The sequence below is a fragment of the Coturnix japonica genome, chromosome 15, assembly GCF_054131305.1.
Source record: "Coturnix japonica strain WE chromosome 15, WE-NBRP24, whole genome shotgun sequence".
NCBI classification, from domain to species: Eukaryota; Metazoa; Chordata; class Aves; order Galliformes; family Phasianidae; genus Coturnix; species Coturnix japonica.
In genome coordinates this window covers 5660803-5674523 of record NC_140677.1, presented here as the reverse complement: position 1 = coordinate 5674523, position 13721 = coordinate 5660803, and the positions used below count along the sequence as shown (strand labels likewise).

The following is a 13721-nucleotide window of genomic DNA, read 5'->3' as shown; positions in this document are numbered from 1 at the left end:
ATAATAAGGGTTAAGGCTGAAGCATGTTCATTTTGTCAGAGTTATTGCCCACAAGAAAATGTTGCTCCCAACAAATGTTAACCTTAATCTTGTGTTTTCGTTAAGCATATGCAAACTTTCATTTAATTTAGCCGCTGTCCTGCTGCTTGTTGTGCTTGTGAAGCATTTTATTGTTGCTGTTGTCTTTCTAAATTGACTGGTAAATCTGTACCAAATACTTCCCAGTGATGGAAAAAGAAACACTGAAAAGTTAATAACCAAGGAGTCTGCAAGATCCAGATGTTAGCTGGGGAAAAATGAAAACCAATTCGTCTCAATTAAACTGTTTAGATAAGAGTGTTTTGGAAGGTTGTATTGGAATGAATGTGTTTGTTCTGAACACTGTCAACTGAGATCGAAGCTGGTGAGGAACTGTTAGGAATGACTGCTTAAAAAAATTAACAGGGTCCAATAAGGAAAGTAAATTTGTCTTACTACAGTGCCACCATCACCCCTATGGCTTAGCGCTGTATTGAGATCTTTGCTTGATACAGATCCAACAGCCACGTGATTCACTGTTCAACTGTATCTTGATTTGTGGGCTAAGGAAGAACTTCCACATCCAGACTTGTAAATCCACCATTTTCCATGGAGATTATTTTTATTACTCTAAAAATACATCACTGACACGAGCACCAAGTTTCTAACCCGATCGTTCTCTCAAACCCTTTGGGTCATTTAGTAAAAAACTGGCTCACAATGAAAAGATTTCTGACCTTAAAGAAGGTCCAGGAATGGCCTGGAATTGACTTTAATTTGCTCATAGTTTCTGCTTTGGCTTCTTGAGTGCAACCCATTTTTCTGCTTTAGAGTGAGACGTCGCTGCTAGAAAACTTCCGGCAGAGTGAAGCTGATGGACCAACCTTAAGTGAGCAGAAGCTGCTGCTCTAAGCAGGGCGTTCATTAACTCTGCTTCCCTGCTATTCCTGTTGGAGATCCAAGGGATTGCACATTTGCCTTACTGCACACCCTGAATTATCGTGGGACGTGCCTTAATTAGCTGTGAGAAGTCATTACAGGGTGCCAGCTGGCCAGCCCCTGTCTGACAGAAAGCAGGGCTTTAATGTGTTACAGCTGCGGTGGCTGTGAGAGGTGCAGGTAAAATCATCCACTTGGGGAGGTGACATTTTTTTTCATTACTTGTCAGATTTTCGAAGAAATGTTTTCTCCCTTTCCATCCCAAGAAAAGAAAGATCAATTTTTCTACATTCCAGAGAACTTGGAGCAAAAAAAAAATAAGCTATTTTTAGCTTATTCCCTGGGTACTGCGTAGGCTTCAGCCTCTGGAGTCACTTTGTTCCTTGCTGTAGCAGATGGAGAGTTTATCCAAGCTCCAGAGGAGAAAGATAAAAAAACACCAAAGGGAACACAAAGAACAGATTTCAGAACAAGTCTTTCTTCCCTTCTTTCTTTCCTTTTCTTTCTTCGCTTGTTGTTGTGCTGCTCCAGTGTTTTAGAAGTTTCCTTCACTTTGGCTCTTCCTCAGCATGAATTACTTGCTGAGAATACTGTGAACAGAGGAGGGAGAGAGAAATCAGAGTTAATTTTAGGATGGCGAAATAAGGCAAAGGGAATAAGGGCCCGGGAGAAAAAGCAGCCAAAAAGCTGGTCTGTAGGTAGTGCAAGAGGCCAGGCTGTAGCCACAGTGTTAAAGTGTAGAGAAATAGACACACATTTGTGGATGAGACATACACATGGATAAGCTTAAGATTTCTGGCTTTTGGGACGAAAGCCACAGCTGAGCTGGCTGCTCTGAGAGAAAGTAATGAGCAACAAGGGTGAAGTTTGGGAGTGATTAGGGAGAATAAAGTGCCTGTGAGAAGATGGCACTTGTGGCAGCAGACTTCTGACAACTTCCAAGATCTTTGGACAGCTTCACATTGTTGTTTTCCAAAATTGAGCTGATCTTCTTCACTGGAGATGAGCTCCATCCCAAACCCTGGCTTGTCTTCTTTCCCTTTCCCTTGAGTCTTGGGTCTAACAGTTGAAATTCAGATCCAGTCTGTCTCTGTGTTTCAGATGCAGAACATGTTCCCTCTCCTTCTATCTTTCTAAAATGTGGATGTTTACACTTTAATTCTCAAGGCAGAGCACAGTGTGATGTGCTTGTTTTGCCTTCTCTGCTCATGAGAAGAAGGTTTTTCCTTTCACGCTTGCCTGCAGTTGTTTAAAGTGGAGTCTGTTATTGCTAAGGCCTTTGCATATTCTTCATACATGCCCAAATCGAGAGGACACCAGTCTCAGCAGGGATGCCCGAGTGTACAGTTAATAGCACAGAACTGTTATTCCTTAAGCCAACATACAAGAATAAAACACTCTGTATGTGGAACTTTGACAAATGTACCTGGACTCTGACATGAGGAAACACACTGTGGGCATTAATAACGAAGCAGTGTTGACCACAACCATGAGAATCATAGGTATAATGGCATTCATACTTAACCAACAATGTCTCACTTGTGTTTGGTATTTTAATTTGCTCAGGTGGATTTGCAGCTGCAGTTACCACACCTCTCGACGTAGCAAAGACAAGAATTATGTTAGCAAAGGTAAGAGTGGGAAATACCAGCAGACATGTGGATGAATGGCGGGGTAGTTTCAGGGTGTCTCAGTGGCCATTACAGAATGAAATTCAGAGCATATTAATAATGACTTCTGCTCTTCTTGGAGACAGGATTAGATGTGAGCAGGGACTCTGTGCAGAATTAATGGGATTGTGTTCTGTTACTTGAATTGTTCTTCTGGTCTTTTTGACTTGCTGAGGGTCATGCAGCGATGTCCAAAGTTAAACATCCCAACAGGAATTTATTCCTCTGTTGTTTGGATAGTGGTTTCTGTGTGTGTGGTTTTTGAGGAGGGTTTGACACTAGATTTTCTTCCTACATTTTTAAACCACAGAGATCACGATGTCTTAGTTCTGCCATCCAAAGCAGAAGGAATATGGCTTGTAAGATTAGTATGTTTAGTGAGCAGTTAAAGTGCTAATAAATCTAGTATTCCCGTCATTCTCACTGATCCAGAGCAGAGCTAAGCAAGCCACATAGCTTAAAGCCTTCAGTGGATGGTGTTCCTAAAGCCTTTCCCTGCCCTGAAAATAGCTGTTACGTTGGCAAAGGTCAGGCATCCTGGAGCTCCTGTGGATTGTTTTTACCCTGTGGCTCACATCTTTCAGTGAAGGGATGTTTATTCTTGATGGCATGCACCTCCTCAGCTGAGTCATGCGCATCTGTGCTCACCGTGTGTTGTCGTATCTCTTTTTGCTGGGGGTTGTTCCTGATGCGGCTTCTTTGCCTGTGGACAGCATTAATGATAAAGCTTTAGTAAATGGATTTCATTTGTCTGCTGCTGTCCTCAGCAACCAGGTCAGCACTGGTAAGGGAATGGTGGTGCTTTGAGATGTTCTGAGACCATTAGTCATCTCACACTAACTAGATCACACATGTAATTTAATTGTCTTTAGTTCTGGTGTTTGTCCTCTGTTTTTCACTCAAGGTAATTTTCCCATTCAGAACACTGCTCATGTCTTTTAGACGCTGCTGGTAATTAGTATTTTTAAAATTACTCTCCAGGATGCTGTTGTTTGATTCTGAAGCCAGTGAGTAACAAAGTCACTTATTGCTACTTTAAGAGTGTGTTTTTATTTATGTTGCTCAGAGTCAGTTGCTGAATGTAGAACAGAATGTAATGCAGAAGAGACTGAAGCTCCTATTCTGTAATTAGCCAGCTCTGTGACCTTGGGGTGATTGTTTTGTTCTTCTGTGCCTGCATTTCCCCTTCTGCCCTCTGCCTCATTCCCTGAGACAATAAGCTTTTGCCTGTGCTGGGGTAAGGAGGTCATTAAGACCTCTGTAAGGTAGCACTAGTGGGGGACTGGGTGCTTAATAAATAACTAAACCTCACTGGCAAGAGTTTTCAATCTCTCTCTCTTTTGGTGCAGGCTGGTTCCACCACTGCAAGCGGAAACGTTCTGGCTGCTCTTACTGGCATCTGGAGGACACAAGGACTGTCAGGGTAAGCATGTGCTGAAGAAGCACATCTCAGGTGTATCTGTGTGCCTGGGGAGGGCCTGGAGGGGGGATGGTGGCCTGCTTGTGTTTGAATGGTGCCATATAGAAAATTTTTTATGGCTGTGTGCATGGCCAGGGAGCAGCCGTCTGATAGGTGAGAACAACTGTCCTGAGTCAGAATGAAGGTCTCTCCTGTCTATAGCCTTTGGTCTTTAGCATTGGCTAGGAGCAGTGTCCAAGGGTGACAACCAAAGTGGTATTACTGAGTGTTTTACCCTGGATGACTAAGGTTAGCTCCAGACTCATTAGCCGAAAATGGCTCTGTGTTAAACAGCTTGTGATGGACCTACCTCTATGAATGTGTTTGTGTTATGGATCCATTTAAACTTTGTGGCATTAGTACCAGTTTAATATCAAGGTGTGTGAATCACATCACCTCCTGAGACATCAGGGAAGGCCAATACAGGAACTACATGTCCATTATGGATGGTTTTCTCCTGGCAATTTCCTACTGACATTCACAACACTTGGAAGGTATCCTCTGTTCCTTTATATTTCCTGATCTATTGAGAAGCATGATGGCAGCACTCATGGCAAAAATACAGGTTTTCTGAAACAGGCGTCATCTTAATCAATCCAAGCAGCTCCAGAGCAGTTCTCCAGCTGCTTTCCTGCTGTCACCAGGGCGTAGAAATGTTGTTCTGGACTTTCTTCTAACTGCTGTAGGAAGTCTGGGGTGATGTCAGTTCAGTCTCTTAACAGCTTCACTTTACTCGTTCCTGAGAATGGCAATTGCTCTTCTGACCTCGGAGCGATGCTCTGAAAATAACAGTCCTTTGGTAGCATTTGTAGAACATTTTGAGAGCTTTTGAAGGAAGTGTCGCAGGCTTATAAATTATTATTAGATTTTAGACACCTGCCTCATTTATGTTCCCCTGCCCTATTTGAGTGCAAGTCACGCTGGTTATTGGTCTCTCAAAGTCAATATACAGGATATTCGTCTCAACCTCAGCCAGTGGAGGCTCCTCTGGCCCATAAGGTCCGGCCTGTGCTTCCTGTGCTGGGGTCTGTGTCCCACCTGCCCTTGAGCTGAAAGAGAAATGAAGGGTTTTTTTGGAAGCTTTACTAAGGGCTTTTCACTGTCATATTTACAGGCTTGTAATCCTTCTGACATGGCTGATACTTTCGGGGTGCTGTTCTAACATTTGTAAACTGCTGCTTGAAAGCAGCACGTACGTTTTGGCTTTGCAGGAGATGGTTTTCTCTTAACATCTGATCCGTGCTCTCATGACCAGTAAAAGTTCAGTCCTTTTTCTACACACGTGGGAAGTAATTCAAAACAAATTGCAGGAAGTTCTTGACAGTCCCTCCAGGAAGCCGTCCAGCTGCATGCCCCCAATGGGCAGCGTGGATGGTTGTTCTTCCTTTGAGGTGTCCATCTGAGGATGCGTTTCAGGTCCGCTTCTGCTGCTGATGGAAGCTGACATTGGAGGGCATAACGAGACAGGGGTTTGGCTGGGGGAAGCTTCCCCTTCCCTCTACCTTTCAGGCTGTTTCAGAAGTGCCCTTTTTTAAACAGCCTCCAATTAAGCTCTGCCTAAAGACAGTGCCCATGGATTAGGACCAAAGGGAACGCAGTTCAATTGAAATCAAAACAATGAGTGATCTGGAGGAAAAAGTAAAACATAAAGTAGGCCAAGCTGCGTCAGCTGCAAGGAAAAGGAAGAAAGTCTTGGGAAAAATAAACGCAGACACTGCCATGTCTGCTGCCAATTATAAATCTATTTATCAGAAACAATAAAAATGTCGGGCTTTTTTGGCCAGTTGCAACACGAAGTGATTTATGACTTCTCTAATAAATCTTGTATTTGAAGAGGAGGAATTCTGGGGGCAGAAAGATGCATTGCTTATTGCCACCTTATTAAAACCAGAGTGCAGGGCTCAACTTCCTGTTTTGCACCTAGTAAATCCCTCTGCTTCACACCAAGAGATTTCACGTCCCTTTCTCTCCAGAGAGACAGGCAAGCAGAGGAGATAGACTAGAGATGAGACAAGTGGATCCGTGGCTTCTTTGGTCCCACCAATGGAGGAATGAGCCATTCACATGAGGTGAAGATGCAGTGATTGGAGGATGCAGTGTGGCACAGTGGGCAGCACAGGGTTTGATCTTATAGGTATGGGTCATATAAGCAGCCGTTGTGCCGGGAGCTTGCTGCTTTTGTTGTTGAGTTGTGGCCCCAAAATGTACCATTTGGTGTTGGAACTGTGGGACCGAGGTCTGTTTCTGGGTTAGGAATGCTGAAATGCAGAGCTGCACCCAGATGGAGGGGAGGGCATGTGGTGTGGGTGTAACACACCTGCAGCCAGGCCTCTTCCTGGAATTTAAATGTTCCTCCCAGGTCTCGAGGAGAGCATGATGTATCTTTACCTGAAAGCCCACCATTATTCTTTGCCAGTCAGTCATGTTTTGTGCATTTATTACAGCTGTTGAGGCCATCCAGCTGTTGGTGCTGGATCTCATTAGTAGCTGGGAGACCTGCTTCAGCAATGGGGAAAGCCCCCAGTGTGAACAGAGCACTGTTACAGGGGGGGCAGGGTCACAGATGAAATCTATACCAATAAAAGTCTGTGTAGATGCAAATAGGTGGCAGAACTGTGCCCATCACAGGGCTTTCTGGTGGGGCTGCTGGAAGACGAGCTATTTATTTCATCAGCTGATGGGGCAGATGTGCTCTAACAAGGCCCAGCTTGAATTGACCTACAGCACAGCACAGCTCTCCTTTCTGCAGGGGAGCTGTGGGTCTGGGAGGGACAGGCCTCGTGATGGTGGGTGAGAAAATGAAGCCGGGGTTCACATGCTTAGGGTTCTTGGAAGTGATGGTTAGTAGTGTGTGCTGCCAGGGATGCAGCTGCTGGGTAACTTGGTTATCTGCTTCTGTTTGGGTACTAGCTGAGCGCTGAATGTGCTGTTCTGTAAATGAATGCCTGCCATTGCTCCTGTAATAAGGGCTGACTAATTCGGCAGCAGAAAGATGGTGCGTGTCCCGAGAGCAATGCTGTGCTGTAGGATCTACCCTATCAGTGCTCTGTCCATACATGCCTTGTACAAATTACTCTGTTTTAAAGCTGTCATTATGGTAATAGACCAATTGCTGTCTAGTAAAGCCATAAAATGTTTCCATCTGCTCCAGGCTCCTTAGCAAAGCTCATTACAGCAAAAACCAGTGTTACTGCAGCCAGAGGTTTCCCAAGCTCAGCATGAGCAGTGGCACGGGGAGACAGCAGAGCTGCTTTATTTCCCAGGGGTTTGCACACAGTCCTACCATGGACAGACACCCAGGAATGGTGCAGAGCCGAGGGCAGCAGCATCCCTGTGCAGCCCAGCGTGAGGCCTCCCAGCACTCAGCACAGGAAGGCGGATAGATTTGATCCTAACGTTTAATCCTTGCTCACAGCAAAGGAAGCCTGTAATCCTCTGGAAGGGGATACTGGCCTATCCTGAAGTTATTAAACCGACTAAGGGCTTAGATGTGTTGGAGTAATTGGCTTTGTGTGAGTTTCCAGTTAACTTCCAAGAACTGTTGGGATCAGGCACCCCAAAATTGTCGTGGCTGAACACAGGGCCATTCCTGCTCCATCCCTCTTGGCCCTGTTGCATGATATTGGGAGTCGTCTGTGCTGCTGTGTCTGCCAGGGGAGCTCCTGGCAGAGATGCTTCCTGGCCTTGGCATGTCTCTGCCGGGCTGTATGGGGTGGCAAGGAATGGGACGCCTCCCATATGAGGTGGTTTTGCTTGGCGTTGTTTCCCAAAGCCTTTGCAGCCAACCACGCAGCATCCGCTCACGCTCTGAAGCCACCTTTCCCTTCCCTCCAGCTTGTTTGCAGGTGTCGTCCCGCGGATGACAGCCATCAGCCTGGGAGGGTTCATCTTCTTGGGGACCTATGAGAAGACGCGCCAGCTGCTGCTCTGAGCCAGGGCTTGGGGAAGAGCCTGCAAAGCTGCCAACCCCAAGGAGGACTCTGCCCACGAGTGCAGCCTTCTTCCTCCTGCCGCCTCTTGGCTGCGCCCGCAGCAGCTGTCAAGCAGTGTGAAAGCCACGTTCACTGCTAACGAAAAGTAAATCCTCAAATAATCCAATTTCCCAAACATGAAATTTTTTCCTGCATGGAAAATGAGTGAAGTCATTGTGAGAGTCGTGCCAAAAAAAAGTGATGTTTGGGGGGCAAATAGCTCGTTATGGTGGTTGTGAAAGGCGTTGCTAGAACTCCTGCAGGGGAAATGTTTTGCAAACCTCCAGCTCGTGGGCTGAGCTGGGAAGCTGAAATAAAGCAAGTGTTCATAATTCGGTGGCACCTGCCTCGTAATGCTGGGAGGGTTCTACTGTTTGTGGTAGAGTTACAGCCTGCCGACCTCCAACAGCACGGACAGTATTCCAGGCTGGGAGGGCTCTTGGTGGGAGACAATTATCCATTTGTTTGGGATTTTGCGCTGTATTTGTGAAAGTTTATATTCCTGTTTATACCTACAGGTGCACAGCAAGCATTCCTGCATGGTAACCCGTGCGGCGTTATTAATTAGACTCACATTTCTCCAGTAAGAGCACGGGGTTGTGTTATTTTATAGCTGTGCCTCAGCAAGGAGCTGCAGTTTGGCCTTTTCTTGGTCTTCCTCCCTCAGTGAAGAAGCAGAGATTGGGAATGGCAGAGCCCAGAAGGGAGTGCACGAGTTGGGGTGGTTCCAACGCGCTCCTTGGGGCTGTTGGCAGGCAGAGAAGTGCTCTGTGTTAATGTGGTGTTAGGATGGAGAAGCCGCGGTGGCCCACATGGTGCTGGGACGTGCTTGGTGGAAAAAGCACGTTTGGAATTACTAACTTAAAATCAACACCAGAATCGGGGATGGGGGGAATAATTGGCAAAATTCACTGGGATGTGTGACCCTTGGAAGTTTTTAGATAGAGGGTGTTTGTGCAGGACGGGCCTGGGCTGGGTGCGGGTTCCCAGCTGTGTCAGCACAATGCAGGATGGTGGGTGACTTCTGTGTCCTCGTGGTGGTATGCAGGGGGCTGGGATGATGGGGCAGCTGCCCGGCTTGCACAGCTACTGTGGGCACAAAGGGCTGGGATGCTCTTCCTTCCATCTGCTCAGCGTTTTTGAGGTAACCAAAGTCAAGTCTGTGGTTATGTGTTTCCCTGCGTTCTATGTGCAACGTTTTGGTTGTTCTCCTTAAAGAGGGATGTTTTACGATGCTGTCATCCCATGACAAAGCAGTCAGACTTTTCTGAGTCCCAAACTTAGAAAATCATTGGCAGGCAAATAAAATGTGCAGAGCAGAGATCGTAATTCCTAAAAATAATCGGCAATTAAAATGGGGAATTTCAACCAAGTCCCATCTTGGCTGCTTATGTCTCCCAGTTTCCATGGCGCAGTGCAGCACTCCTAAGGTTGTCTCCTTTATGAACTTTTATATATAGCAGGCTCAGTTTTAGGGGCATTGGAGGGTGGAAGATTTACGACACGGTCTTAAAAGCTACATCGTATTTTCTATTAAAGCTCTTTAAACAGATGAGAGGGTTAGAACTGCTGTTGGGGTATTTAATTACCTGAGCTGAAAGTAACTGTGCCTCCATCCCCAGACCCAAATAAGCGTTTTTCTGTTGTTGTTCAATATTTATGTAATCAATTCTTGTCATCACCACCTAGAAAATGTAGCCAGATTGAGAGCAAACTGAGCCGTGCATGGAGGGGGAAATCACTGCAGTTCTGTGACATTAAGGCCGCTCGTCCGTGCTTGTTTTGTAATTCCCGAGCAAACAATCAGCAGAACTGCCTTTGCTCATGCATGCTCCATCTATTTATTGATTCATTTATTTATTTAGCTGAGGTTGAATGGTCAGTGGGTAAGAAGGGGAGGTTAAAGCACCTTCTGGCTGCTCAGTACCCAGGGCTGTCAGCCTGCAGCTCAGCACTCCCTGTCTGTGGGGCGACTGCAGTGACAGCAAATTCAACAAAACAAACCCCAGCCCAACAAACCCCAGCACAGCAGTTATTAATTGACGTGGGTTTGCCTTACAGAGCTGTTTGCTGTATTTCCACCAGCTTCCAGCCACGTCCCCTTCCTGTGCCCTGCAGGACCAGCTCCGCGCTGCAGGAAGGGCCTGTCCCATGTCCAGCACAGGCAAGTGGGGAGAGGGGCTGCTCTGCACACAGCAGGTGTTTCAGGGTTATTCTGTACCTTCATCAGGGATAGAAAAGAGTACAGCAACAGATGGGAATCTGATTGGATTCTGAACTGAAACCCCCAGAAGCTCACTCAACAAAAAAGCTGTAATATTATAAATGAACCTTTATTAAAGACGCTTCAATGCATTTGTTAGACACTTTAATATCTTACATGTTTTTCAATGTACAACATTGTACCAAATTCTTCTAATAAATAAATAACTTTGTACACAAAAGTAATACTTCCTCTTTCACATTGCCTCTTAGAAGCAGCAAATTCACATATTTAGTGGAAGTCGTAAGGTTAGGCAGTTATCTTTATTCAGGAACCTCATTTTCAAATGTTAACGTGGCAACTACGCTCTGTCTCTGCAATGGTGATGACGTTTCCACCAGCAAAATGAGTCAGGTAAGTCATCCATTCCTTCCCAGTTCTCACTGAGTCGGTTCTGAGGCACAACTTTCCCTCGAGGAAAGGGAAACATGTGCCTCGTTTATGACTTTTCTAACATCCGTTTCCTTTTCTTGGAACAGACTTGGCACTCAACATAATCAGCCACCTGTCTCAAAGTGCAAACGTGTCAATAGTCAGAAACTGATACAGACAGGTACCTGGCTAAATTATGCTTTGCTTCTTTAAGGTCGGGCTCAGTTGGCTTGTTTACAGCAGAACTTGCCTTCAGCTGCTCTGCAGAAGAAGCAGATCCTTCCTTATAGGAGATGTTGGCTTCTCAAGGTAAGGTGGGACACAACCAACATTAAAACCAATGGGCACGTTGCCATTGAAGGGCAGCGTGCAACTTTATTGCAGTCCCACAGCTGTGGTAGGACTCAGACAGATACTAAAGTAATGGATCTGAACCCAAACTGCAGCGTTTCTGCATGTTGTGAGCCACAGTCTTAGCAAAAGTAGATTTCCACTCGATTCTGCTGGCATTTGTGTTGCTCCTAAGGAAAAAAGTAACAAACCCCCCTAATAAACCTTTCCCCCAAGTAGTCATCACCAGAGTTAGCAACCTTATATTAGCAGAACTCAAATTATAAATAACTGGAAGGGAGTCCTCCATCCACAGGTACCAACACCAACAGAAAGCAGCCTTTCTATGAACAAAAAGCTTCGCACTCAGGTTAGAAGTGACAAAGATCTGTTCCACCAAAATGGGTATTTTTTTTCCCCCCCATTCATGGATGAACTTAAAAGACCAGGTAAAAATATTCAGGATATTTCCATTGTAAAGTGTCAGCCACAGTTCCCCTCCTAAAGGAGGTGATTTCTGAGCAGCCCAGCATTGCTACACAAGGCGGCACCATTCATCTGAAGTGGATATTTTCATGTAGTCTGGCTGCAAATCAGGGCAATGGTTTTGAACAGGCAAGTGGAATATTGTACTGTGTGAATTAAGGGCACAGCTGGCAGAGCAGCATTTCATTCCTGTTCTCACAACAGCTACGTGGTTTTGAACCCCATTGGGGATAGATGTGCATTGCTTGGTTAGCAAATGCATGACAGTGGCAGAGGTGATGGCTCCTCCTGCACACAGCCAAGCTGCAGCACTGCATGCACTGATCCGTGTGGGGAGCAGCATCTGCAGTTTGGCCGTGTCAGTGATGAGTGGTGCACAACGCACGAGGCCACCTGCAGCTCACTGCATGAATTAATTACCTATTTAGGGAGCGACTGCTCGCCTCTCGCGATATCCATTCTGCATAGTTGGTTTGGGGCTCTGCACTGTTGCTGGGTTATTTAGTGCCACTCGTGCGGTCCACTCGACATGGGGAAGATACAGATCTATACATGGAGTTTTGAAGAGTAACAGAATTTAAGTTCTCCCACGAACAGGGAAAAAAAATCAGGTTGCTACGTAATTTCTCACTGCTTGTTCTCTTTATTCCTGCAAGCTTCGTTTCCAACAGTTGCAGATCTCTGTTTAAATGCGTTAAGTGCAATAACTTTCAGAGGGGAAAGAATTTGTGCTAAGTAACCCAATCGATACTTGATTTAAAGGGACTTCCACTGCAAAGAGGACAATCCCTTTGGAACAGTCTGGCTTTTTCAACTTCTGTTTATGCATTTAAGGCACCAGAAATGATTTCTCTCACAAAGTTTAACAGCAACCTGATACTGAAAACAGTATTGCCCAAATTGTACAATTTCACTCAGTTTTCCATGCACTAAAGATTAAAATAGCCTCTGTAAAAGATATATATATATATATATTTATATATATATATTTATATATGAAAACTCTTATGTACAATTGTATCAAATACTTTTCTCTTTACACAATAACTCTTGCATTTATGTGCTTCATATGCAAGTCAACTTTTGAATGCTTCATACTTCACAGGGAAGTTTTAAACTATGTACAAACAGACGACGCTCGAACAGGAGTTTGTTCCCCATACAAGCTTGTTTCTCATACCTCAGCTGTTTTGCCTTTGACAGGTCATCAGTTCAAGATTTGAGGTAGAAGTAAGTAGCCTATATACTCTGTGCAAAAAATAGTAATAATAATATGTTTGTTACTTTGCACATGGCAGTCCGTCCTCCTCAGTCTGCTGATCTGCTCGGTGGCTTAAACGCATGACTGGAGTCGCACGACTTGGGTGCGAAGCCATTGGCCAGGAGGGCCTGTTTTGCTTCTGCTTCGCTCTGCAGATCCAGTAGTGTTGGGGGGATTTCGGGAAGCACGTTCAGTTGCTTTAGTGACCCTCCTGCCGGTGAAGCTCTCACCAAGTTCAGGTTGTTAAGCTCTGAAGGCTTTGCTCCTGATTGCGAAGAGCCTGCAGAAAAGCAAAGAAGCTTAGGTTAGTTAAGGTTAGCTGCTGCTCAGCCTGCACAAAACCAACCCTGCCGCTGTCATTCGTGCCCTTGAGCCAAGTTAAAAAAGCAGATGGGGAACAACATACCGTGTTGTTCTGCAAGCAGCGGGCTGGCTGGGCTCACAGGTGTTATTCTGTCGTGGTTGCTGGGGTAGAGGGTCCCGTCGGCTTCCGTCCTCTTGCTGCTGGCAGTCCCATTGCACTGCTGTGGATGAAGAAGGCTGGTGGTGCCTGCACCCCTCTTCCTGCTCCGTTCCTTGCTGCTCAGTGCTTTCTGGTAGGAACTATCCAGAGTCTGAAGGCCCTCGGTGTAGTACTCCGACTCGCCGGGATAGATGTGGATGTTCATGCTGTCTGTGCTGCCGCTGCAGTCTGTGCACACGACGGGCAGGCCGTAGCCTTACCAGGAGGAAGAGAAAACAGCAACAAATGCAGATTTACCAGCTGGGATTTGTCAGCTCTGAGGCACACACAGCACTCAGCAGAACGGGAACCTCACTTGGTGGGTAATATGGACATTTTTTGCTGGATATTCAGGGCAAGCAAAAACTTGTGCTTATCAGCTGTCCTGGCACTAAAGACAGTTCCAATAAATAGCTGGGTGTTATTTAGTTCTTTTCTAACTACAAAGGA

At 45.7% G+C, this 13721-nt stretch overlaps 2 protein-coding genes across 27 annotated transcripts in view; one reads left to right on the top strand and one right to left on the bottom strand.

Moving 5' to 3' along the window:
* Positions 1-8389, top strand: part of SLC25A26 (solute carrier family 25 member 26) — an 86497-nt gene extending 78108 nt beyond the window's left edge. For 18 of the 26 annotated variants that reach the window (XR_014934583.1, XR_014934576.1, XR_014934579.1 and 15 more), the window contains 3 exons: positions 2524-2588; positions 3977-4050; positions 7921-8389. Coding sequence is in view for 14 of the 26 variants with exons in the window: in XM_015875198.2 (XP_015730684.2) it covers positions 2524-2588; positions 3977-4050; positions 7921-8017 (236 nt within the window). In the remaining 12 variants the exon portion in view is untranslated. Of the gene's footprint in view, positions 1-2523; positions 2589-3976; positions 4051-7920 lie in introns of those variants that run through there. The other 8 variants (XM_085516256.1, XM_085516257.1, XM_085516250.1 and 5 more) reach the window with 2 other exon arrangements.
* Positions 8390-10371: 1982 nt separating this feature from the next.
* LRIG1 (leucine rich repeats and immunoglobulin like domains 1) overlaps positions 10372-13721 on the bottom strand; it is a 75539-nt gene continuing 72189 nt past the window's right edge. Inside the window, exons 18-19 of the mRNA XM_015875192.3 lie at positions 13176-13487; positions 10372-13049 (exon numbers count right to left, since the gene is read on the bottom strand). Of these exons, the coding sequence (XP_015730678.2) occupies positions 12817-13049; positions 13176-13487 (545 nt within the window). The 3' untranslated portion in view covers positions 10372-12816. The remainder of the gene's footprint in view (positions 13050-13175; positions 13488-13721) is intronic.